Source organism: Syngnathus scovelli, chromosome 9 (assembly GCF_024217435.2).
Source record: "Syngnathus scovelli strain Florida chromosome 9, RoL_Ssco_1.2, whole genome shotgun sequence".
NCBI classification, from domain to species: Eukaryota; Metazoa; Chordata; class Actinopteri; order Syngnathiformes; family Syngnathidae; genus Syngnathus; species Syngnathus scovelli.
Window position 1 is genome coordinate 7,576,889 of NC_090855.1, and position 26,434 is coordinate 7,603,322.

At 41.1% G+C, this 26,434-nt stretch overlaps 4 protein-coding genes across 9 annotated transcripts in view; 3 read left to right on the plus strand and 1 right to left on the minus strand.

Moving 5' to 3' along the window:
• dyrk1b (dual-specificity tyrosine-(Y)-phosphorylation regulated kinase 1B) overlaps positions 1-7,817 on the plus strand; it is a 32,092-nt gene extending 24,275 nt beyond the window's left edge. For both annotated transcript variants that reach the window (XM_049730292.2, XM_049730291.2), the window contains exons 3-13: positions 340-459; positions 878-1,066; positions 1,268-1,415; positions 1,715-1,864; positions 2,873-3,009; positions 3,149-3,295; positions 3,388-3,528; positions 3,899-4,019; positions 5,026-5,208; positions 5,332-5,435; positions 6,189-7,817. In XM_049730292.2, the coding sequence (XP_049586249.1) occupies positions 340-459; positions 878-1,066; positions 1,268-1,415; positions 1,715-1,864; positions 2,873-3,009; positions 3,149-3,295; positions 3,388-3,528; positions 3,899-4,019; positions 5,026-5,208; positions 5,332-5,435; positions 6,189-6,704 (1,956 nt within the window). In that variant the 3' untranslated portion in view covers positions 6,705-7,817. The remainder of the gene's footprint in view (positions 1-339; positions 460-877; positions 1,067-1,267; positions 1,416-1,714; positions 1,865-2,872; positions 3,010-3,148; positions 3,296-3,387; positions 3,529-3,898; positions 4,020-5,025; positions 5,209-5,331; positions 5,436-6,188) is intronic.
• A 1,020-nt stretch (positions 7,818-8,837) lies between these two features.
• Positions 8,838-13,144, plus strand: ppox (protoporphyrinogen oxidase). Of its 4 annotated transcripts, none has more exons than XM_049730307.2 (13): positions 8,838-8,983; positions 9,565-9,651; positions 9,729-9,863; positions 10,007-10,122; positions 10,416-10,548; positions 10,636-10,780; positions 10,868-11,061; positions 11,266-11,326; positions 11,663-11,781; positions 11,848-11,961; positions 12,256-12,405; positions 12,491-12,533; positions 12,619-13,144. In XM_049730307.2, the coding sequence occupies exons 2-13, from the start codon at positions 9,568-9,570 to the stop codon at positions 12,756-12,758; spliced, it is 1,434 nt and encodes a 477-aa protein (XP_049586264.1). In that variant the 5' UTR covers positions 8,838-8,983; positions 9,565-9,567; the 3' UTR covers positions 12,759-13,144. The 4 variants fall into 4 exon arrangements, with proteins under 4 accessions (XP_049586264.1, XP_049586263.1, XP_049586262.1 ...); XM_049730306.2 differs by having other exon boundaries at positions 8,839-9,013; positions 9,474-9,651; XM_049730305.2 differs by having other exon boundaries at positions 8,839-9,013.
• A 4-nt stretch (positions 13,145-13,148) lies between these two features.
• rbm42 (RNA binding motif protein 42) lies at positions 13,149-16,359 on the minus strand. Of its 2 annotated transcripts, none has more exons than XM_049730310.2 (12): positions 16,047-16,359; positions 15,767-15,824; positions 15,460-15,595; positions 15,282-15,345; positions 15,125-15,202; positions 14,894-15,051; positions 14,546-14,713; positions 14,235-14,366; positions 13,867-13,999; positions 13,689-13,786; positions 13,449-13,545; positions 13,149-13,349 (listed from the first exon to the last, which is right to left on the minus strand). In XM_049730310.2, exons 2-12 carry the CDS (start codon positions 15,820-15,822, stop codon positions 13,237-13,239), a joined length of 1,233 nt encoding a protein of 410 aa, XP_049586267.1. In that variant the 5' UTR covers positions 15,823-15,824; positions 16,047-16,359; the 3' UTR covers positions 13,149-13,236. The 2 variants fall into 2 exon arrangements, with proteins under 2 accessions (XP_049586267.1, XP_049586268.1); XM_049730311.2 differs by having other exon boundaries at positions 14,900-15,051; positions 16,047-16,358.
• Positions 16,360-16,448: 89 nt separating this feature from the next.
• On the plus strand, positions 16,449-26,324 carry LOC125975135 (aldehyde dehydrogenase, mitochondrial). Its single transcript, XM_049730302.2, has 13 exons — positions 16,449-16,650; positions 17,104-17,208; positions 19,966-20,106; positions 20,351-20,430; positions 20,613-20,724; positions 21,947-22,075; positions 22,329-22,442; positions 22,829-22,931; positions 23,174-23,358; positions 24,661-24,825; positions 25,054-25,211; positions 25,656-25,770; positions 25,910-26,324. The coding sequence occupies exons 1-13, from the start codon at positions 16,534-16,536 to the stop codon at positions 25,940-25,942; spliced, it is 1,557 nt and encodes a 518-aa protein (XP_049586259.1). The 5' UTR covers positions 16,449-16,533; the 3' UTR covers positions 25,943-26,324.
• Positions 26,325-26,434: the final 110 nt, after the last annotated feature.

The following is a 26,434-nucleotide window of genomic DNA, read 5'->3' on the forward strand; positions in this document are numbered from 1 at the left end:
ATTCGTTCGGTTTTAGACACCGACTGAATATATGTGGTAGTCTGACAGAACGACCGTGTAGGTGCTGCTGGAGATTACCCGAATATTCACAAGCAGATAAAGACAGATTGAACATTTAATTAACCCTGTTCTATTACTCAAAATAGAGTTGACTCTCATGATGACGCTCATGATTTCCTTCGCTTGATTGTTTTGTATACCGAGGTGAACCTACATTGAATGGGAAATAAATAAACATTTATGAGGGCATTTATGGCTGAGGGCTTTATGTGTTTTATGCTCTGTATTTTCTTCACTAGAATATAAGTATTCTTATAATGTGTTGCTTTTCCTTGGTAGGTGCTGTCTGATATGACCATACTCCAGCGAAGGATCCCCCCTAGTTTCAGAGACCCTGCCAGTGCCCCATTGCGGAAACTCTCTGTAGACCTCATCAAAACATACAAGCACATCAATGAGGTATAACACTGCAAACAGAAAATATCCCTTTTTTGTTTTTGGGACCGGTCCCCTAGAGAACTGTCGCAAGTAAGCTCAGTGGTGTCATAATTAGGAAATAAAAAAAGATCAAGGGGAAAAAACCTTAATTTCTTCATACATGGTTTCTTTATTTATTGAGTTCAAATGGCATACCATATATAATAATGATAAACCTAGCCCAGATGTGTCGTATAAGTTCATCCATGAGGTCAGTGAATTGGGGAACTAAACGAGCACCGAACAACCTCTGGTGAATGACAGCCAAATTTTTGTGCACCACTCGATGCATTATAAAGTAGCATTATGACATAATCATGTTTCTTATTAATGTGATGCAGAAGAGGAAGTGGAGTTTCTTTTAACTTGCTTTGAGATACTAAGCTTCTTATGTCCACAGGTGTATTATACAAAGAAAAAGCGACGGGCCCAGCAAGTCCCTCCTGAAGATAGCAGTACTAAGAAGGAGAGAAAAGTCTACAACGACGGCTACGATGATGACAACTATGATTACATCGTCAAAAATGGAGAAAAGTGGCTGGACCGCTATGAGATAGACTCGTTGATTGGGAAGGGCTCCTTCGGACAGGTGAGGGCTCAAGGAACATCGCTGTGAAAGCTCAAGATTTTCCATACTGTTTAGGGTCTCAGGTCAGATGGTACCTATCCCAGCCCAGTCAACCACTAGCATTCACACCTTCAGTTTAGAGTTTCCACTTAACTAACCTACATATTTGGAGATCCCCTTTGCCGATTCCATCCCGATCTCATGTTGACCATGTGTGCGCAGGTGGTGAAGGCCTACGACCACCATGAGCAGGAATGGGTCGCCATCAAGATCATCAAGAACAAAAAGGCATTTCTAAACCAGGCACAGATTGAACTTCGCCTGCTGGAGCTCATGAACAAGCATGATACTGAGATGAAATATTACATAGGTGAGTTGGAAAGGGGGGACTCGGCAATATAGTGGGAAAGCTTGACAAATGTACATAGGTTATGTCTGCTTTTATGTGTGTATTTTGAAATAAATATTTAAATTATATTATCATCATTTGGTGCATTTAAACCCTAACCCTACACATGATGATAGAAAAATAGCCATTTGAAGGATATTGTGCATAGATGTCAATGGAGCAAATGTTATTCTGCATCTGCTCGACCTTATTCTAATGTCACTCAATGACATGTCTCCCTTCTGTGTTTGTGTTTGTGTGTGCCTGTTTCGGGTGCGTAGTCCACCTGAAGCGTCACTTTATGTTTAGGAACCATCTTTGTTTGGTGTTTGAGTTGTTGAGCTACAATCTTTATGATCTGTTGAGGAACACCAACTTCAGAGGGGTCTCCCTTAACCTCACCCGGAAATTTGCACAGCAGCTCTGTACAGGTAGGTCATACAAAAGAACACGCACACACACACACACTTGCTAAAAGCACCACACACCAGGGCAATGAGTGCACCAGTGTCTCTATCAGCCAACTGGCTTTTGGCCCATAGTTGGGTCAGCCTAAAAATATAGTCACCCAAAATGTCAGGCAAGGGACACTGTAGTGAGCAACGTGCGGGTAATCTTAGATGAACAAGTCAGTTAGTGGTAGTTAAAATGAAGCAAACATATTTTTTTTTTTTTTACAGATCCTCACAATTACCACACACATTTACCATAATGTTGGTTATTTTTTAAGTGCGGTGTTAAGGCGACTACAATGAGCCCCAATATACTGCCACTGTACAATGGACATGTCTGACCAGGGACTGCATTTTGTTAAACCCAACCTTTTCATGGTTTCATGTATTTCTCACAGTAAGCTGTGCTTATAAGTGTGCTTATATTGCACTGGAATTATCCTCATTTGTGCTAATGAAGTCCTGTCTTGCAGTCTGAATCTGGCTCTCTCCCCGGGAGACTTTCTAATAGAAAGATTTTTGTTCCTGTCTTGCCAAAGCAGGACGAGAACCTGATGCTGGTTATGTAAATAGATTTGTTCGTAAAAGTAGAATGGGACTAAGGAGAGTGCTGACTTCCGGCAAGACAAAAAAAAAAAAAAAGAGCACTTTGGATCACCTTCATTCATACAGTACTTACATAAATCCTTCATTTGAGTCTATTCACTCAGAAATGAAAATGTACTGTCACAATAATGTGAAACAAAATGCCGGATGTGCACATTTATCCATTTCATGCTTGTTTTATCCTCCCACACATCTGTAACTTTATCTTGTTAGCTTTAAATGCTTTGGCTAATGTTGTTTTTTTATCATTTATTTTGATAATATTCTGGAAATAATATATAGGGTTGTAATCATTTTTGGTCATGATAATGATAAAATTGTTTTGATACAATTCCATCTTTAGCTACTGCTTCCGATTAACGATGATTTATTTGTGCACAGCATTATTATTCCTGGCCACTCCAGAACTGTCAATTATCCACTGCGACCTGAAACCAGAAAACATCCTGCTGTGTAATCCCAAGAGATCTGCCATCAAGATAGTTGACTTTGGGTCGTCCTGCCAGCTTGGGCAGAGGGTGAGCAGCAATCTCATAATAACAAATGATTTAAACATAACAGTATTTAATTAAACTGTCAAAATGCCTCTTATCCATACTTTAATGAGATTTATATTTCATGGTGAACTAATTCCACTCCTTTTTATCCTACCTTCAGATCTATCAGTATATCCAGAGCAGGTTTTACCGCTCCCCTGAGGTTCTGTTGGGAATGCCATATGACCTGGCAATTGACATGTGGTCACTAGGATGCATCTTGGTAGAGATGCACACAGGAGAACCTCTCTTCAGTGGCTCCAATGAGGTTAATTTATGCACAACACACAATTACTGTAACCTTTTTTTAATACCGCCTTTGAGCTTGTTGATTATGGAAAATTGTGTCTCTTGGTTTAGGTTGACCAGATGAACAAAATTGTTGAAGTCTTGGGGGTCCCTCCAAGCCACATGTTAGATGCAGCTCCTAAAGCCAGAAAGTATTTTGACAAGCTCTCCGATGGGCTGTGGACAGTGAAGAAGAACAAGGACATCAAGAAGGTATCCCATTTCAGATTCATTCACACTTTTCACCTTTAAAAACTGTTGTGGAACACATGTTCGACTTCAGTTGAAGGAATTTTAATTTTATTAGACTTTTTTTTTTTTTTTTTAATCTGTGGGGCGAAATGCATTAGGAACTCATTGAGCCAACTTCACAATTTCTGTAATTTAATAAGCATTTTATTAATGCTACGATTGGCGGGCGACCATTTCAAAGCTCTCGTCCAATGACAGCTGGGATAGGCTCCAGCAACCCCAGTGAGGATAAGCGGTTCCGAGAATGGACGGATGGATTTTACTAATACATTTACAGCCACCGTCACCTCCACCATCTCTAATTATTTGTGTGTACGTTTTTGTTTTTTAGGAGTACAAGCCCCCAGCCACTCGGCGTCTTCATGAGATTTTGGGTGTGGAGACTGGAGGTCCAGGGGGACGAAGAGCAGGCGAACCTGGACATGCCCCCTGTGACTATCTGAAATTTAAAGGTAAATCTTCACAAATTCTAGTCTGTTTCTTTTTTCAACTGGTTTAAAGTGTATGTACTTTTGCAGCGGACTGTCTTGGGGATCTCAAATGTGGACTGCATGAACTTTGATTCCACAAATCTTGAGCAGTGCGCCACTGGTCCATAGCTATCAGTGGTGTAATTATTTATTGGAACTAAGTCACTGCCAAGACATAAATTTAGAATGAAATAGAGACACTAATACTGTGATGCGTCATACGGTTTGAATTACTATAAACTGGCACAAATATCTGCGCAATAAATAGATGCAATCAGATACTGTCGTTTCTACTAATTCATCTTCAGGTTTATAAGCTTCCTATTTATTTATTTATAACACTGACTATCCATCTGCGGCCAACATTACATGAAAAAAAAAATCCCCACATTTATGAGATACCTTTTGCAAGATTTTGTAGACATTAACATTTTCTTTAATTCCGCAAACTAACTTGATGTACATATTTTTTTAATTCAGTAATATATTTTTAGCAGCTGTTTTGAAGTGTAAAACATTGCATGAGTATTTCAGAATGATATACTGTATCATAAACAAGATGCTTTTTCAGCTCTGGATTTTGCATCATGTCAAAAGTAAGAGAAGCAATGACGCACTACTGCATACCGCACACTTTTCCCAGCTGGCTGTGGCTATCACTGTCATACAGTGTTAACAGCTACATGCCTTTTCCAAGCTTATATTGCTTTAACATTTTCAAAGGTGGATGATGTTTCTCATGCTAGTTGTGGGGGAAAAAAGGGGAGTACCACCTCTCCCCTTGTCTGCTGTCAGGATTGTGACGTCATTCTTGCTTAGCGAGGTCACAGCTTTTCTTTCTTCAATAGAGGGGTTAGACACGGGGGGCTTTGGCATTAGAAGCCTCTGACACTTTAAACCTTATTTTTTTCATGAGAATGTTCTAGCTGATGTTTCCTAAACACTTCTTTGCTGCTGTCATCATCATGTTTTCATTGTCTTCCTCCAGACCTGATCCTGCGCATGCTGGACTATGACCCCAAAAGCCGCATCACGCCATTCTACGCCCTGCAGCACAACTTTTTCAAGAAGACCACAGATGAAGGAACGAACACGAGTTCATCAACGTCCACCTCTCCTGCCATGGACCACTCTCATTCAACCTCCACTACGAGCTCTGTTTCTAGCTCTGGTAAACATAGACAGGGTCACACTTCAAATAAATAAATTAACACTGCTACTGAAGCAGTGAAGTAGATTTGCTAACCACGATCCTAAATTTTCCTTCCCATTAAAGCTGTTCTTTTATTTCCAGGTGGCTCCAGTGGCTCCTCCAATGACAACCGCAATTATCGCTACAGTAACCGATATTACAACTCTGCTGTGACACATTCAGACTATGAGATGACCAGCCCTCAGGTATGCACTCAACAGCATCACTGGAGGCTTCACATGTACCATGTCGGGTTTTGGATCTTTCAAAAAAGCTTACGTACCGACATACACATTAGTGGAGATCTTTTGTGCGCTTAAAAACCAACGTCGCACTTGTTTGAGTGATTTACTCTTTATTGTTTGATAGGTGCCAGAGGTTTCTTGGTTACATTAAGTAGCGAGCAAAATGAAATAAATTCATCCATTCAAGTTGGTGGCCCTGAAACAGCATCTCTAACAGCATTCTGGAATGTACAATAGTGTTGCTGTTTACTTGACATTTCTCATCATTACTTTCTGCCAAGTTAAAGTTGTGGTTGACAAGATGCCAGCTGTTAAAATACCTTCTTGAAGAAATATAATCACTTTGAAATGTCTTGTGTGAATTAGAAGACCTTCCTGGTTGAACACTCAATTTGCACTCAATGGCTTGCATGTGGGCGAGTATCAGTGCATTGTCCATAAAAAAAATCTTAATTGTGAACATTAACGCAAGGTTTTCTAACTAATTTGTTGAGCACCTCTGCAGTGGTACCTCTACTTACAAACTTTTCGAGATGCAAACCGAAGCCTCGCAATTTTTTTTGCGCTGCCTTACGAAGCAATTTCTGACTTGCGAATCAACGCATCAGAACGCGGAGACAAGAACTCATTGAACATCTGTCACAGCTGCAGAATCTTATTAATGTTTATCCTAGGATTGTCTCACAATTGTGTTTGCACCGCCGTACCTGTCAGGCTCCGTCCCAGCAGCAGATGAGGATGTGGCCAGGCAGTGATGGTGGAGGTGGGGGTCAGGACCCAGCATACACCCAGTTGCTGCTCCACAAGCCGGCCGCCTCCCAGCAACACCAGCGCCACTTCCTGGACCAGCCCCATCATCCTCACCCGACCTACTCCCACCACGGGAACGGCGGGCGCGGCCTGCGACAGGGCGGACAAACGGGCATCGGCAGCGGGGGAGGCCAGCAAGGGTCCTCGCCCCAGATGAGTGACAGCATGGATGTGGGCGTGTCCCTAGGGCTGCACCACCTGGGGGCGGTGTCTTCCATGGAGGCGTCTCAGTTTGGCTCTGCCTCCCTACCCCTCGCTCTGCCAATCGGACTGTCTGCCTTCCGGACTCGGACGGCCCCCACCGCCCCTGGGCCGCAAGCCCCGCCCCCTGAGGACTACTACCCTGCCTCCAACAACAATAACCCCGCTGCAGGGGGCAGAGGGAGGCCGGACTCAGACGAGGGGCCAGCCAACTCTTGATAAAACCTGAACCATGCCCTAAAGCCATACAATTTTAACTACAACAACAACAACTACACACACACAGCCAGAGTTCAGAGACAAAGACATGAACTTTGTGCTGGAGGAGACAGTCTGTACTGCATGAGAGGAGGAGGATGCTGGGAAAACTCTCCTTTTTGTCTTGTTTTACTTTTTGTCTTTTGTTGCGACTGTCATTTGAAAAGGAATGATTGTGACAAGTTTGTTTTTATTAATATTATTATTATTGTTTAATATTGATTTTTTTTTTTTCCTTTTGTGGTTTGAGGAGTTGCGTGTTCTATTGGTTTTTTGAGCCTGGAGAGGAGGAGGATGAAGAGGAGGGCCCTTGCTTTTCTGTTACACTCCATTTGGAGGCAGAAAGTAGAAGGAGAGCACACTTTTCATGTTTACAAAGTACAACATTAGTATGTTTTCATTTACAGCGTTTAGGTGTGGTCATGGCACACACACAGACACACACGTGCGCAACTCTTTTCAACAGGAAAGACATCATGTGTGTTATTCAGGACTCTTGGATTTTCTCTCCTGTGTGTTACGCGTTTTTTTTTTGTTGTTTTTTGTTTTTTTTGAGGGTGGGTGTCCTCCCTCTGTCACTCTCGGCCCGGTTGCGACGGGTGTACTGAGAGGGAGAGAGGCAGGTGGAGGGAAGAGAAGGTGACAGGACACTGATGCCTTTCTGGCACTCACAGGAATCTTCTCATCCTCTCGTCTTCCTCTCCTCCTCATCCTGTTGTTTCTTCTCCAGACAGGCTCCTCCTCTCTGTGCTGCTAATCACCATGACAACTGGTCCGGATTGCTGCTAAAGATCCAACACAGATCAATAAAGAAATAAAGAGAATAGAAACAGAAAGTAAAATAAAAAACTTTTTAACCCTTCTGCTTAAGAGAAAAGGATAAAGTAAGAACCACTGCATCTCAATGTATTTATTACTATTTAACAAGAAAAAAACTGAAAGTAACCCTTTTTTCTGCTCTTTGTTTGGTTGCCTTCTTTCTGCAGGTGAACTCTGATTGGCTATTGTAACAGTGACAGTAACTGGTGACATGGGAATGTCACTGGTTGTGGGGACTGGGTGGTGGGGAGGGTTTGGGGCAAAATAAAGTTGGAATATATAATAAGAATAAAGAGTATACTTTTGCACACCAAAGTCAAACAAACATCAGCTCTCCACTTTTATTCCCATATAACCATGACCTTTCATCTGGTCAGCACAAGCACAAAGTCGGTTTTCACATCTACGTATGTGTCTATATCGTGAGCAAATTTATCTTATTAGCGATAATATGCAGACCTCCAGAGGCAAGTGTAAATTCCCACTGCACAAAACAACCAGAATTCGATTAATTCATGGGCATCATGCACTGCGATTAGTCAACAGTGTTCATGAGTTGAGGGACAATCTCACGGAGGCCTATTTGATGAAAACAGCATTTCAAATTAAATACAGACTATAACTAAGATATGGGGTTTATTTGTAACTACGAAAATGTGTTTTTTTTTCTGCAGGAAATGTGTTACACATCATGCTGTAGTTATTATAGTCCACCGTTGGGAGGCGAGATTTTACGCTCTCATTGATTTCCGAAGGAAGCCAACACTGGCGCACTGTGTCCCAAGTCGGAGCGCCTAGTGCGCACACAGCCATTGCGCTTTTGGTGCCCTCTACACAACTGAAAGTGAAAGGCAAATTTGAGCAAGGCTCTGACTCTCAAAACGGTTGTATAGAATCAGTGTGCGTTAAGAAAATATTCCCGAAGGCGACAACCATAGACCCACGGGCTACGGGCCCTTGGCGACCGAAGTCAAAGGGCCGCCATCTTACGTTGCCTGTTACCGATAACTTTGTCGGTGTAGGATTCCTGGATGTAGTAATGAGAGCCTCTCATAGAGCCATCTTTTCTCTTTACATCGACCATTCAGAGAACATTGGTGAATTGTGTCCTGCACAGACAATGTTTACATATTCAGAAAACATGGCCCGTAAAGCTTTGTTTTCGTTTCATGTGTATTGGTACAACTGCATTAGCAACATAAAATGGCCGCTGTTGGCTTCACTCCTCTCAAGGCGAGTAAGCGTCATTGTTATGAATGAGCTCGTAAACACGTGACAATACTGTTTCCGTTGTCGGACGTAATAAGAGGTAGCACCCTCATGATAGTACGAGCAAGTTTGGGGATTTATTTAGGTTCTCTGTCCAGAAACGCCAAGAGGGTTTTCTGTGTTGTCTGATTCCGAAGCTATTAGAGGGCAAGGTAACTGTCAGACAGGTTTTTTTTCAAACAGTAAGTCAATCCATCAATTTTCTGTACCGCTTGCTATAGTTTATACAAGTTTAATTTGTTATCTAGCAGTCTGGTTTTTACCCATTAAATTAGTTGTCTAGTCGTCCAGTTTTAACATTCACGGAAATTTTATACGTAGCTTTGAAAACGAATAATTTGGACTGACGCTTGAAATAAGTTTCTTGTGTACCATTTCTCAATTGAAAATAACGTGAGGAAATGCTGCAAAGCCACCTTCGTACAAGTCAAATTGCAGCACGAATCGATGTAAATGCTAATGTTTAATGTGTTGTTTTGCTAACAGGTTTTCAGGTTTAATAGTGTCAAAGAACATTTTTGCTCCCTCAGAACATTTTCAGTGATTGTCGCCTGTGAAATTTTCGTTGTATGTTGACTTCATGCAACTGGCTGACAGACTGAGATGTCTGATAAAGAAACTGTTTCATATCCTCATCAACAGGCTCGTCCCACCCTCCATAGTGGTTTCAAAGCGCCTTCCAAGACACTCATTTGTCTCACAAGTTTTGCCATCATTTCTCATTTGTGTTCAGCCAATGAGGACTGTTGCAGTCCTTGGAGGGGGCATCGGGGGATTGGCAGCAGCTTACTATCTTTGCAAAAGCCCCCAGATTGCTAAGGTAGCAAACAAATCCATTTTCTGGATTGCTATATATCTCCATTAGATATTCCTCAAACGTTCTGTTTTCTCACCAAGGTCATTTTACTCGAGTCTAGCAGTCGGTTTGGAGGTTGGTTGTGGTCCACCAGGAGGTCTGATGGAGGGGTATTTGAACATGGACCCAGAGGAATTCGACCGGCGGGGTCGGTGGGACGAAATACCCTTAATATGGTAAGCTCTTTTAGTAAAATGCATTGAAGAGACGCCAATGTGTCTTTTGGAGTTGCACAGATAATGGTGGACGGATGAAAAATTACCCCTCACATTAGAGTGCACTGTTGTCCATTGTTGAAAACTAATGTATGTTTGTATAGGTGGAGGACCTGGGTCTCTCAGGGGAGGTTCTGCCTGTCACCTACAGCCACGATGCATCCAAGAATAGATATTTATATGTCAACAAGCAACTTCATAGGATGCCTTCAGGAATAAGGTAAAAGACCTCTCACAGCAAAAGGTTCACGTATGTAGGGTACACAGTAACATGCAATTCTTAAAGGTTAAGCAAATTGTGCTGCTTATTATATATTTACAGTGGATAGAAAAAGTCTACACAAATGTTCAAATGCATTTTTTTTTCTAAAATAATTTTTTTTAAAAAGGTGATTTGAATACTGTTAATGTAACCTGTCCAACTCAGTTTACAATTTTAACAGGATGGCAAGTAAAAACAAATAATGGAGATATGTACCACCGTGTGGAGTGAGAACAATATGCATTTTTCAGTGGACTTCTCCGGACGGTTCCACCTTTCTCACGCCCGCTGCTGTTCAGCATCGCCACAGAGATATTTGCCAAGAAAAGCAAAGAGGAGGACGAATCTATCCATTCGTTTGTGTCTCGAAGGCTTGGGAAAGATGTGAGAAGAAAGGACACTAAGTGCCAAACCAAACTGATACATCAACCATAGTGCCATATCATGACTTTATTTTCTTTGTTGTGCTAGCTTGCAGACATTGCTGTGGACAGTCTATGCCGGGGGATTTTTGCAGGAGACTGCCGCAAATTAAGTGTTCGCTCTTGTTTTCCCGTCCTCTACAACGCAGAGCAGCACAGAGGTTCCCTGACGCTTGGAATGCTACTGGGCTCCGGTATGCACCCCAGCCCCTTTCAAATCCATTTTTCATGCACATTTGAAGGAAATTGGATGTTGATGTTTTATTGGCATAAACCTCCAGGCCCCGCCCGAGTTGTTCCTCCTGGTCTTCTGAGCCAGAGAGCTACCAAAGAGTCGTGGGCCCAGTGGTCCCTTAGAAGGGGCTTGGAGGAACTCCCAGAGTCCATCACTGACTTTCTCCAAAGAAGCAGGAGGGTGCAGTTACACCGAGAGGCACCTGTAAAACACATTAGTCCTTCAGCTACAGGTTGGACGGTGAGACAAGGAACCCACACACACACACACACACACACACACACACACACACACACACACACACACACACACACATCCCGTTTGTTTTATTATGCTGTTATGTGATGGTGTCCTTCTGGTTTCCTTTTACGTTGTGTACAAAACTTAATTCCAGTGGAGACACTGTAAAATCCTAACTTTTTAACCATATGTGTTTGTATTCAGATCCATTTGGAGGATGGGACCATCACAGCTGACCACATCATCTCTGCTCTGCCTGCTCAAGGTCAGTCAGCTTCATGATGTCTCAACATCACATTTACAATTCTGAATGCCAACCGAAAAAGTGCTCTAACTGAAAACTCGGGGGAGCTTAAATCCAGAATAACACCTGACAAAAAATATTTTTAAAGATAAAACGGCAGTCTTCAAACACTGATCTTTATACCTCACCATATGCTAATGAGCCAGAATAATAGAGGGACACGTCCAAATGGTTCAGGATGTGCTAAAGAAGTTTTTATCATTTAAAAAAAAAAAAAAAAAGTCATATTTAACAATTTCAGTCATAGTGTAAAATGACAAATTGGGACAAAGTGTTTTGTGTGTGCGGTGCCCTCAGTACTCTCGTCTGTCCTGCCGTCCTCCTGCCAGCCTCTCATCCAGCAGCTGCAGGGCATCTCCTGTGTCACTGTTGCTGTCGTGAATCTGCAGTATGAGGGCTCGGTACTTCCGGTCACGGTGAGTACATCATTAACACGCACGCACACAGTAAAAAGTGGTAAGTGTCCGTTGGTCTCTTGTCAGGGATTTGGACACCTGGTTCCATCATCAGAGGATCGGGGTTTACTGGGTGTGGTCTACGACTCTGTCCCGTTTCCTCAACACAACAGATCTGACGGACCATCAACAAGACTGACGGTAATAGGTGGTCTCAAATATTGCCTGAGGTTACCTTATCTTGGGTAACTTGCACCGGTGCCCTATGCAGTTTTTTGACTCCATTATTTGAAATGTCATGGGATCACCCAGCTTGACATACATATATACTGTTCAGTTCAAAACTTTTAAAGTTACCATCTTGTTCTGTTTAAATATTTGAGATGTATTGCAATGACACCTGATGTCAATAAACCTTATTTTATTTTAGAATGTAAAGCAAATACCGAGCAACTTTGGGTTCACTTTCACTTTGTGGGCATGACTACTGTCCAGGTGATGATGGGGGGTGCCTGGTTCCCAGAAGTGTTTGGCTCCCCAGATGCTGTAACAGAGGAGCAGCTTTTAGAGCGAGCCACTGAGGCAGTGCGTTGTCATCTGGGAGTCACCTCGGCACCCAGCTGGAGTTGGGTTGCTCTGCATAAGGTACAATGAAGTTCTGCCAGCTTTTATTTATTAAAATTTTCCCTGTATACTTGTTACATAGTTGAATTACAATGTCCCTTATCAGGATTGTATACCTCAGTATTATGAAGGGCACTTTCAGAGAATAGGTATGTATGAACTAATTTGAGATTATGCTACTATGCCATCTGCAGTATTTTTATACATACTCCATGTTGTCTATTTGCATTTTAGAGCACATCCGCAGCTTCATAAAGAATAACAACCTGGCACTTTCTCTGACCGGCTCGTCCTATGATGGCGTGGCTGTCAATGATGTCATCTTTAGTGCAAGGACAGCTGTGGAAGAGTTGTTAGGAAATGGAATTGAATGAAAATTCAATGGCAGGAGCTTGTGATTTTTTTTTTTTTTTTAATTGTACATCAGTGCAGTAAGTTTTTTTTTTTTTTTTTTTTATATGTAGTCTGGTGATGGAGTACATCGCTGACAGACCTTGAAAAAATGGATGCAGGTGAAAAACATGCACTTTGAGAGTGAGCTCACTTGCATGAGAAAGTGGCTTTCAAAGGGATGTAAAGATTTCAAGCATTTAAGGTTGCAAAAAGAAAAGCACACAAGTAAAGCAAAGTTGTAACTTCGAAAGGAAGAATTACACAAACTGCCCAAGATTGTAATAAACAGTGATGAATGTATAACTTGGGTGAGATTGTGTGCAGAGTAAGAAGGTAAAATGAATTAAAAATAAAGCAAAAAAAAAAACAGCTGACATGAAAATTGGACTTTATTGAAAAGGAGGAGGGGAAGTATCCACCGGTAAGTCTATTTGCAGCGGTATCGATGCGCGTGCAAGGCTATCTGAGGCCCAGCTTTTTCTTCTCTCTCTGCTTTTTTCGTACAACCTCTATGTTGCGGTCCTTCCACATGCTTTTTCTCAGTTTGATGGGACGGCTGCCAACATACTTGCCTGCATTGAGAGGAATAGACCATAATTTTCAGTTGAACACATAAGACAGACGAATGTTGCTGTAAAGTTGCCAAATATGCAGCCGAAGCAAAAACAGACCGTTCATCTCCCTCATGGCTCGCACATAATCATTTGGATCTTTGAAGCTGACAAAGCCGTAGCCTTTTGTTTTTCCTGTCCGCTTGTCTCTCACCACCTGAAATTGAGAAGTGAAACAACAACCTCATACAAAATTATCTAAATTTACTGTAAAAATTGCATACCTCGAAAAGCAAAGTATTTCAATATGTTGACTATTGATTTAAGTGATTTTAAGCGCAAGCATCACAGCAGACCCACCTTAGCTTTGAGGAATGATGGATACCTGCTGAAGGCTCTGGCCAGGATGTCATCATTGACCTCGTTACCAAGATCACCACAGAAGATACGAAAGTCATCTATAATGGAGAGCCACAGAACGAGGTTAGATGAAGTAACTTTTGCTTTATACGTTCGTCATGACGGCAAGTGTCGTTACCTGATTCCCACTCCAACAGGCTGGCGTCTTCCCAGGAAGTCCCAGCTGCCGTTCGAATACACTTCTTCATCTTCTCTGACTTCGGCTTGGCCTTTTTGTCTTCCGAGGACGTTTCCACAGGTTTGTACACAGACTGACAATTTTGGGGAACACTTTAAGATGTGGACTCATTTGTATGTAGTTTTTAAAAAGGCAGCAATTATTTTCTGGATTTCTACTTTTTGGACTAATCTCAAACAGTATTGCTTTTTTTTTTTCCATAAAGCCAATAAGCATCCTATTAAAAATAAAATGCCAATGCAAGGATGTGGCCATTGTTTGACTGTTTGCTAAAAGTCTGGTTAAGTCCAGATGTGCGTGCATGTTACCTCAGGGCGCACAGGCTCGCGTTCGGGCATGCTGGGTCCAATGACGGCGCTGCTGTCTTCGCACTCCTTCTCCAGCAGTCCGGCCGCCATCACGGCGGCCTGTTGCTCGGCAACCCGAGCCGCTAGCTCCTCCTGACACCATGACAGACAACTTTAGTACATGGTACATTTGCAATCAGCATTTTAAAATATATATATATATTATTCTTAGATATTATTTTGGTGCTGATAAACCTTTGCGCAACACTTATGGATATTTGTTAGTAATCCAATGAAAATTATGTCTGCTGCCATGTTGAAAGGCCAAGTACCATTCTCGCTTGCCGCTGAGCCATCACATCATTTTTTCGAGGCACAACAGTGACAGGCGGGGCTGAGTACACGGTGGGCGCCGCTTGGAAGACTGAAGGCGGCTTGATAGAAGTCGAGACAGCTGTTCTGGTAGGCGGTGAGGATGCCATGGACATTACTTCGCTGACCTAAACAGGATAGAACAGGTGGCAAGTTAAGAACAGAACAGGTTGAAACGGTTTATGGCTTACCAATAAACCTTGACAAAACTTCAAGCTGTTCATTTCCATCACTACCATATTAGGTGTAATGTGTTGTGCCCAGGAGCCTAACAAGGAGAAGCTTTAAGTGCACAAGTGACTACGAACACTGACGGTTGGTGCTGAGGTCATGTGCTGAACAGGCGGCGAAACACCCTGAGGCGTTTGGCTCTGCATGGAAACCGGGATCATCATGGGCGGAGGCGGAGGAGGTCGCGGCATGGGAGGAGCTACAGGAGGGCGCAAAAGATGAAGCCTGGGACCGCCTACAGTATCACAAAAAGGGTCAGATCAGTTAAGTGCCGAAGGAGTCACATCACTTTTGTTGGTTAACCTCACCGGGTCTCTGTAAAATATGGGGAACAAAGGCCGGTCTCATCATTGGAGGCGGGGGAGCACGTACTGGAGGGACTGCAGCTGAAAATGTATTTTTTATTTTTCAAACTCATGAGTCGCAAATATTTGGGTCAGAATTTGCCCAGAGAATTACATTTACCTGGTGCAACAAAGGTTGGTGGTGGTCCAACAAAAGTCCCTCTGGATTCTAGCGTTTGCTGGACCTGAGAAAGGAAGAAAAAGAGGGATTTAAAAAAAATATGAGGGGGTTGATCAGAGGTCCTCGATAGGTCCACCTAGAACTAGCATTAGCTCTTGACTAGTGAAAGAATACAAACCTGTTGGTAGGTGTTGGTGCCAATTATTGGTCGGACCACTGGTAGCGCTGTGACAGCGAGAGCTACAGGTACGGCCTCCATAACAGGTGAGGTTCCTGATAGTGGTACAGGTCCACCAAGAACCTCTTGCTCAAACCTATAATAAGAGACATGCAACGTTTGTACTGGAATTGGATACACTTTCTACAGATGGTTATTTAAGTTCTACTGTTTTTAACCTGAAAAAGAACAGTCCCGGCGATAATAATAACAATAATTTATATGCAGCAACTTTGGACAGAGTCGTAACAGAATGAGCGGTACTCACAGTGCCATCTCGGCCTCCATCTCCTTCAGACGTTCCTCTCCAGATTTGAGCGCCATTGCTAGAACACACAAAACATTAGAAATGCTGCTACATCATCTTAGAATTTTTCAAACACGCATTACTCTGTTAAATCACGCATTTAACCATATTTTCATTACACCAAATGGTCACACACACAAAAACTATGCTCCCATTTAAGTTTGTTGACTGATAATACCTCCAAAAGATATCAATTTCTATACTTAAATTCATTAACTAATGTCAATTAATTTGCACTTACCTTTTTTTGTAATTGCAATTCTGTCGGGGTGAAATAGAATGTCGTCCTCTCGAGGCTAGGCTTTAGCTAATGATGGTGGCAGTGGGTAGTAATCGCCCTTGTTATCATAAATTACGGTAAAGCTCAAGATTTATCATTTACGTGCTAACCAATGTGGCAATTCTTTAAAACAACATGACAAATAAACATACTCAACATCATTGGCAAACAAACAGCGAGCCAAAATGCCGTCGTCAACACACGACACAGCGTTAGCATTAGCATTTAAATTGCATTTCCGCCGCCTCATTGTTAGTCTACTGCCCCCTAGTAGACTGGAGTAGAAGGGGGGGGGGGTATTATATGCAACATTTATTGGTCAGGAAATCGTGACGTAGTAGGGGGCGGAGAGAGAAACGTTGTTGTGGAGCTCACCAGTATACTGCATAGTGCGTACAACAGACTGATGCAGTTTGTGCACTCTTAGTGGTGGGTGAGATTTGCTGAAATGCTGCGTGCTGTGGTTTTTCGGAGCCTTCCCCGGGTAAAGGTTGTGTCGGCGTGCCACTTCTCCGCCGCGGCTATACCCGCACCGAGCACCCAACCCGAGGTCCACTTTAATAAGGTACACTAAAAGTTTCTGTCTAATTTCAGTTTTGGACTGTTACGTGTGCTCGGTCCGAACTAAGATTTTTTAATGCAAATCCTCAGTGATGAATTAACCTACTCAAACAACTAGAAGAACGTACCGCCTGCAAAATACGACTAATGTAATACCAAATAAACATGGGTCCAAAGTGTAGGCTATAATCTGTCATGGGTCTTGGCTCCACTGCTGCACATCGTCACATATCTAGAATCAATACGTGGCAATATGCTCCCAGTAAAAAAAAAAAAAAAAAAAAAACTACTAATAATCAATTAAAACAACCCGTTGTATTAAGCGGATGACTGATAAATGTACCCTTTAGTTTTTTGACCAGTGTTAGTATGCATTTGTAAAATTAGGTATTCAAAGTTTTTTTTTGCATCCTTTTCCTTTCACTGCATTCCTGATTTTTACGTTTTATATTTGTAGCTGTTCATCAACAACAAGTGGCAGGATTCAGCAAGTGGGAAAACCTTCCCTACAGTAAACCCATCAACAGGGGAAGTTATCTGTCATGTGGCTGAGGCCAATGAGGTAAGCAAACAATGCTTTCATTGAGCTCCTATCCTCTTCTATGAACTGAAACTGGAAAATAAGAAGCTGAGGTGTAACAGTAACCAATGCCATTTGCCGACCCACTAGGGGCTTGAAGGTAGAAAGCACAATGGACCCCCCCAGTCCTCCAAGACATCAAACATGAGTAAATTAATCAGGTTACAAAAAGAACTTAACACACTTGTATAATTAAAGACCCTTGCCATGTGGCATTTAAACACAACAGGCGTGATAGAAGTGATAAACACAAACTGCAACAGCAAAGCTTGACTACACTCCCCTGCACAAAGTGTGTTGAAGGTCTTCAAATTTGAAAGGATTCAAACTGAGAAAACACTAAAAAAACACTGTCAAGTAAACAATGTGGGCTTTCTAATGTGGGCCAAAATCAGCTGCCTCATGGGGCTCGCTAAGCAGCAACAGCTAGTCAGGCGCTCAACATGGTAACTGACAGCAACAGTTGTCCTTGCAGTTCTTTGATATAGGTCATTGATATTGGCCCAGCTAAATTTCTGTTTCAGTGTGCAGACTCTCTTGAAATCATTTCTGGAATCACTTTCTTGAAATTGTTGTGTGCTTTTCTGGAACACATTTCATTCAAGGCACGCCACACACTTAATACAATTAAATCTCGATTTTCCGCAAACTTTGGGGTCCACAATTTGGGAATCACGTTAACCCCGAAGGCGCATTGTATAGAAAGCCTTGTTTTTTTTAGAAAGGCGTGTTTATACGCAGACAAAGTGGTCTTTAGTCACATTAATTTAGGTCAGGCATGTTGTTGGGCAGCCGAAGGGGTCCATTTGCTCCACACACATCGAAGTTTGTTGACATAGAATAAAGCAGCCACTTATTCTACTACACACAATGAAGGACACCATCTTTGCACGTGCGATTATTTATAGTGCATTGGGTATTTTTAATTCACATGCTCTGGAAATTTGTGTCTTTGTATATTTCATTGCAGAAATTTCAAAGTAAAGATGTCTTGTTTAAATTTTGGGCATCAACAATTAATCCCAGCAAGAAAAGAAAAACAAACTGTGTCAACCAAAGGGAGCGGGAAATAATTTCCCACTTTACATCACAAAAGTGGAAATAAAATGACTAATTATAGCCTGTTGAACACATCACATTAGCTCCCTTCCTCCGATAGTTGAGTAGAGAAGACAATAATTACTATGTAGAATGATGCAACAATGGCGACAAAATGGTGGTGAAAAAAAACTCAACTCTTGGGGCATGGAATTTGGGGAAAAAAAGAAATTGGAGAGCTATGGGTGCTCTTAAATTGGTTTTCACACAATGCATACAACCACATTCGACCTTTTGTGGCATTTTTAAAATGATCTCCTTCGGAATGTCTTCTCTCACCTGCTTGTACAAGTCTGGAATGGCGGTTTGGAAAATCCAAGTCATTTTTTAAGGCAATTTGTTCTGCATTAAAAGTCTGCAGTTAGTTTAAAAGACAAAGATGATCACAGAAAGTATGTTCACAACATTATTTGTTGTAGATTGTGCATTTGTTTAAAAATTTGTATGAATCAGAAATATATATTCTATCTCTCCCAGCGATATATAGTGATGGGCAGAAATATAAAATTTTCTTCCACAGGAATGGCAAAAAATACAATCAGTTTTTGTATCCACCTGTTGCCATTCAAAAAAAAAATAATCATCGCTCCCTATAAGGCGTGTCAATTACTTATGGTTTTATGCTATTTTCAGTAGGGCTTGGTCACCATCTCCCTAAAAAAAAATCACATACATATTTAAATGCCATCCAAACATGTCATGTTTGCATACCGCTGCAAACAACTATTCCGGTGAGGAGTCATATCATGGCTGGAAATCGCAAAGATGTTTGAAAAAAACACAAATAAACATGACTTGCCATAAACAAGCTAACACCACCCTCTCTAGCAATACAAAGGAAAAGTGCACTGCAAAGAACTTGGACCTCTGCTCATGTTTACACAGATTATGAGCGCCATGTCATCACAGGGAAAGTGAGCTCAAGCTTGCTATGCCATTGTTTATCGAATCTATTATCTTTTGTTAAACATTTTCAGACTGGTCGTCGCTGAGTGTTTTGTTTCACTCGCCTGACCGCCATGAAGCCTGCGTGCATTCAATTCCCATTCCGTGACAGACTAGTGTTAAACTTGAAAGTTTGGTCTGCTTTTCGCCTGAGGTCAGCTGGGATAGACCTATGCAGCAAGCCTCAACGGGACTTACTATATGGTACTAGAAATTTTTGCGCACAGGAGACCTATTTTCAGACTAGGTCATCTTAAATTGTGCAGTCAAAATTCAGAAGAAAGTTATTTTAAATTAGTACCCAAGCAAGACTGATTTACAGATGCATCAATAAATTTATGACCATAGAAATTGTTCAGAAGCTGTGATTTAAAGCTGAAGGTGTCCAAAATGGTTGACATGTCGGGTACTCTGTTGCTCGCAGCGCTGAGGAGTCCATTCAGAGGTGCAGTCGGGTATTAAACATTGCCCAGGAGCCACTGTGGTGGCTTTTGATGCTGCACATAAAGTTGTACCCTTATACAGAAGCTCACCCAGGAAAATTGTCATTGGTTTTCTAAAAAAACAAAAAACACCAGACTTTATCGAGGATTTGTAGTTCTCAGTGTCTGTCATTGACAATTGTTGTAACTTACTTACTTTTCCAGCCATTTTAATAATGACGCTAATATTCAAAGTGTGTTTTTATATTTCCAGATTGACGTTGACAAGGCGGTAAAAGCAGCACGAGATGCCTTCCGGCTGGGGTCGCCATGGAGACGGATGGACGCCTCTGCACGAGGCCTGCTTCTTAGCCGGTTGGCTGATGCAATTGAGAGAGATTCTGCCTACCTTGCGGTGGGTTGTAACGAGAAACAGTTAAAAACGTTGAGCTTTTGTGTGAATATAAGGCCGTGTCACACACTAAATAATTTTTTATTATGACAAATCTTAACTGCGTTATTGAAAATGATGGTTACACACTGTCATAAAATTGTTGCGCAAACACAGATTAATTAAAATTTTAAACGTGTTATATAAAGCAGGTTATTGCGGATCCTAAACCAACTACATATTTGACTTTGATATTGTGTTTCCATAGGAACTGGAGACCCTTGATAATGGGAAACCATATGCTGTTTCCTACACAGTGGATCTACCCAATGTGGTCAAATGCCTCAGGTACTAACTCAATTGTGTTTTGGTCACAACTAGCCTGAAGTGTTCCAGTGTTTGGTTCTGAAAAGGTATGGAGAAAGAAGAGGAGTTTGTTATTGACGCTTTCTGACTCAGAGAGCCTTCCTCGTCATTGCGTAGCATAACGGGCAAGTACCCCTTGTTTAAAGCATTTGTGATGTTCTCAGGTACTACGCAGGCTGGGCTGACAAATGGGAGGGAAAGACCATCCCCATTGATGGAGATTATTTCTGCTACACCCGACATGAACCCATTGGAGTCTGTGGACAAATCATACCGGTAAGCTGCGAAAGACGTTATTAATGGCGAGAACGAAACGACCGCATTCACTTCAGTTCAGTTTAAATTCGATTTACACAAGAGGTTTCATTTTCTGTTCATACAATAGAAGCTCCAAAATAGAACGTTGGGGAATCGTATCGTGTTTTAAATGCACAAGTAAAATAATAGGACCCGCCCCCCCTCCCGATCAATAAAACTTAATACTCCTCTTCCATTAACACTTCCATTTCTATCACTTCAAGTTTCGTTGCAGGCTATTAATAAATAATTTCCCCACGCAATCTGTTAGTCAACGTCCTATTTGATATTTTCATGACTATGACCCACTGTCCCATAGTGCACCACAGTACATGAAATCATCACTCACCTTTATACAATATTCAAAAGCTGTTTTAGGATGACAACTGGACATTTCTGCCTGGCTACCTTGATTAATTATCACCCTTTTTTTTTTATTTTATTTTTTTTATACCCATCTTCCACTTTTTGTTGCTGTGTGTTTTGTACTTAAAATGTCCTTGAGTTGTGAAATTTCGGAGCCTGATTCATGTTGCCAAACCTGAAAATCGGGTAATTCACCCAAATACTAAAAATAGGAGCAGAAATGTGCAGAGATGTGCTTTGCCATATGAAAGGGTTGTCTTTTCTAAGCTTGGATGTAAATGTTGTTGTTGTTTTAAATAATGTAGCAATCACTGTTGCCAAATCATGGTTTCGTCATTTTGAATTTGCAATGGCTTTAACTTTCATTGTTAGTATGCCCCGTTTGAGACTGACCCCCCATGTGCACACAGCACTTGACTTACTGAGGGTAAAGTCATGACTCGCCCTTATACATTATTTTACAACGCTGACAATGGAATGTTACCCTGCTTGTTTGATTATGTGCATAATGGGCTTGATGAATAAGCACTTTCATTCTCCACCCATCTCCCATTTTAGCCACTAAATGTTGTCTAGTCAAAATGTCCGCAAGTTGTGACAGGTGGGAACTTGATACGTGTTCCCAAACCTAATAATTTGGGAACCCACCCAGCGAAAAAAGATAGCAGGATGTGCAGAAATGTTGCGGTGGGCCATGTGAATTGCCATCTTTTAAGCTTCACTGTAAAGGCTTTGTTTATAAAGCTGAGTCTGAATATTTGCTATATGAGATCAAACCATTGAGAGTGCATGCAAAGTGGTAAAGTTCTGTTTGCTCTTCCTTTTCTCCCTGCAGTGGAACTTCCCTCTCTTGATGCAATCGTGGAAACTTGGCCCCGCTCTTGCAACGGGTAACACTGTGGTGATGAAAGTCGCTGAGCAGACGCCACTCACCGCTCTCTACGTAGCCAACTTGATAAAAGAGGTACTTTGTTGCGTTGCTGTAATGGTTTACAGTGGTTAAGAAAATGAGGTCATGAATGAACAAATGAATCAGTATAAATATTTACTTATGATTGAACTAACAGCAGTGTTTTAGGCCCTAGAGGCAGAATAGCATTTGGATCATAATAAGGGGTTCAACGTAAAAGAATGAAACACAAAGTTTAAAAACCAGATATCCTTCTGTCCGTTCTATCAATGTGTCTACCATATTTTTTCAACTGGGTTATTTCCAGGTGGGCTTTCCAGAAGGTGTGGTGAATATTTTGGCCGGAATGGGACCCACGGCTGGAGCAGCTCTCGCAAGACACATGGATGTTGACAAAGTGGCTTTCACAGGATCGACAGAGGTTGGAAGCCCCTCCAAAATAATCATGTCTTAGGTTTTTTTTTAATTTGCAACTCGTGACTTCCTCCAAAATGCCAATGGTCAGGTCCGGGATTGCATGCAAGTAACTTTTTGGCCCCATTTTGTGCATATGCAACCTATAGAGTTAGCCCAATAATTAATTATATCAAAGCATCAGTAGTGTTTTTTCCAAATTGAGCCAAAAGGAGAAAACCTCCTGGAATAAATTCACTAAGAGCAAACATTGACCATGACTGACGTTGGTCAAACCAGGTTTGATCATATCTTTACCTTTATATTTCACGTTGTCAAGCCAAACATGATTATATTTAAGCAAGTAGATATTTGACTTCTCATAATAGATGTTTGCACTTTTGTTCCTGCCAGGTTGGTCATCTAATCCAACAGGCTTCAGGCAACAGCAACCTGAAGAAGGTCACGCTGGAGCTTGGAGGAAAGAGTCCCAACATCATCTTGTCTGATGCAAAATGTATGTGTACTTTAGACATTTTTTTTTTTTTTTAGTCGAAACCACATGACCTTGACAAAAACTATAATGTAAACAACCAAGCAGCCCAAAGTGAAAACAGCAGAATTTCTAAATGCATTTAACGCTTTAAAAATATAATGCAATGAGTTTCGGATAGGCATTGTAATGTGATTTATTTTTTTCTTCAACTTTTGCCTTTACCTGTGCATAAACACTAAACTTTTTGTGCTTTCGTTGTCCAGTGGAGGATGCCGTGGAGCAGGCACACTTTGCTTTGTTTTTTAACCAAGGCCAGTGCTGTTGTGCCGGCTCCCGAACATACGTCCAAGCCGATATCTACGACGAGTTTTTGGAGCGCAGTGCCGAAAGGGCTAAGAGACGAGTAGTTGGCAACCCCTTTGATTTAAAGACTGAGCAGGGACCCCAGGTAATATATTCACAACACTACCGTGTCATATGATCAAGAAAAACACAGTAAACTGTCAGTGGGTATATCTGTTTTATTTGTTTTAAACAAATACCACCTAAAACCAAATACTTGGCGGTCAATGTACCAACATTATGATTAAAATTTAAATTCAGTAGCATAGTGGGATTAAGCTGCTGCAACACATATTTGAGGCTTTGGGTATACAATGATTCATGAATTTTGACAGCCAAAGGTTTTCTTTGCACATTCATCTGCAAGGCATAACATGTTTCTCGTTTCTGTTATATACTAAAGTCCACCAGTCAAACCGATCTTTTTGTTTGCTTTCCCACAGCAACAATTGCATTGCAATGCAGCTGGCTTTAGAAAAAAAAACTATCCAAATGAAATATGACAGTTAAGCAACAAGGCAGAGAATATTAAACTAGAATTCTCAATAAAACATGCCAAGATCCTGCAAAGGTTCCTAGTCCCGGGGTAAAGGTTGTGTGCATGGAATGGCTGTTGATGTTCACCAATTAATAGTTAACTTTTTACACCAGTAGTTAGTAACCTGCCCGGATGTTTTGCTTTAGATATATTTGCATAGTAGGTGTGCCAGATAATTATGAGGATAATAAGGCTTGTCTTGATTTAACCATGCTTCAAGTCCTTCTTCCGCATGAATTGATGATCTTCAGAGTTGATCTAGTTTCTTACCTGACTGTCCCCACGATACAGTATACATCATATATTAAAAAAAAAAAAAAAAAAAAGATTTATATGCAAAAAGTCCTGCCACAAATTCAAGTAAATGCTCCTTTTGACTTAATGATAACTCACAATATCTGCTTATCCTTTGCATGGAGCTTTTGTGCTTTTACGACCGAGAGGTTTGAAGGCTGTGACACTCGCATGCCTTACATTTCATGCACCTAGGTGTTTAGCTTCAAGGGAGACATACTTTGCATTTTTCAGGAAAACCGGTTCCAGGTGTATTTACATTTCTCTGGTGTGCTTTTGGCAATATCCCAAGGTTATGGATTACTTTACACAGTTTGCTTTTTTGTCTTCCTGTGGGATGTGGCAAAGGCATTGATTACGCCAGTGTGTTTAAAAAAATATATATATATATTTGCCTGTATGACAAAAACATTTTAACTTCTGACAGGAGCACGATACTGTGTTGTGGTGCAGGGACACATAAGCAGAGGCGGATTGGGTTTCCATAACATTTATTCTTTTTGTAACACAAACAAAATTACACAATAGTCTGGCTCACGCATGAACCTCATTCTTTTGCTCCCTCGTGATGTGCAGGTGGATGAGGAGCAGTTCAACAAGATTTTAGGTTACATCAGCAGTGGAAAAAGAGAAGGAGCCAAACTCATGTGTGGAGGCAGCGCGGCTGCTGACAAGGGATACTTTATCCAGCCCACCGTGTTTGGAGATGTTCAGGACAACATGACCATTGCCAGAGAAGAGGTACACCTGACTGTATTCCTGCCCTCTCAAGGACCCTTTTCATGGTCTTTATCTGACATGTCTCATTTTTTTATAACTGAAATTAGTGTTAGATTTGTTTTCCACCCATGCTTTAAATCTACATGAACTTATCTGTAATAGCAACACAGGTTATTCTGTCAATAATTAACCACTCAGCAGTTGAAACACAGAAATGCGTTCATGCACTTTTTTTTTTTTTTATTGCAGATCTTTGGTCCAGTAATGCAGATCTTAAAGTTCAAGACACTTGAGGAAGTTGTAGAAAGAGCCAATGATACTAAATATGGTCTGGCTGCTGCCGTGTTCACCAAGGACATTGATAAGGCCAACTACATTGCCAATGCAGTCCGCGCTGGCACTGTCTGGTAGGAGGACAAAACTGTTTTTATGCTTTTAATACCAAGTGTGGGTGTTCAGCAAAGACAGATCAACCTTTGCAAAAATATAGTACATACTAATCGGTGTACTTAATTCATAATTAGTCATTAGCCATTTTTGAATGAGCTCCTATAATTAATCTGAAAGCACATTTGGAAACATTGGGAGTGTTAAAAAACTAAAATGGCAAATTGCATAATTAGTTTAGATACTCTGTATAGAGGATGTTTTTATTTTTTTATCGGACATGCGTGCAATGTATTAGATCTCATTGGACTGTGAATGAGTAATGTTGCAGCATTTGAATACACTAACACCAGTTTTATATGAATATCTACATGTCTTGATGTACTATGTACCCTTACCGTTTATTGCATTTTAAACTGTGTATTTCATTTTTATTCACCATAATTCTGTCTTTTTTTCGGCAGGGTTAATTGCTATGATGTGTTTGGAGCTCAGGCTCCATTTGGAGGATATAAAGCTTCTGGAAACGGCAGAGAGATGGGAGAATATGGCCTAGAAAACTACACTGAAGTCAAAACGGTAACTTTTACAATATATATGTGTGTATGTTAACACTATTGAAAGTCCAAGGTTAGAAAATAATTTAGGTCCTTTTTTAAATCATTAATATGAATTTTACTAAAAATTATTAATTTAGTTCTACATTTTCTGTTGCCAGGTGACCACAAAAGTACCACAGAAGAATTCATAAACAAGCAGCTGACACATTTAAGGTTTCCAGTAAGCCGTCTAACTACAGTTTGCATAATTCAATGATTAGATGGGTCAAATAATCACTTTTTATACCTTTTCATTTCATTTTTGAGTGATTCGAAAGCTCCAATTAGTATCTATCCTGTTTATCATTTTTTCCCACTTTCATGTGGTACAATTTGAATATGCGTCATACTAGCATAACGACAATTGTATGGAATTGGATGTTTTCTGCTCAGAAAAAGGCACACATCACTGTAAGCATGAATTTAAAATACCTGGGTTGCTGCTATATCACATCTGTTACAATGACACAAATGAACAGATTGAACTAAAAAAAAATTGTCAATCCAAACCAGAATAAATTTGTATACGTCTAAGATCATGTTCTCCGTCAGTTTTCTTCTGCTCATCCTATTTAGGGTTACGGAGAATGAACAAAGCAAAGCCAGCTCCCACTATATCACGTGTTGCATGGACAGCTGGTGGA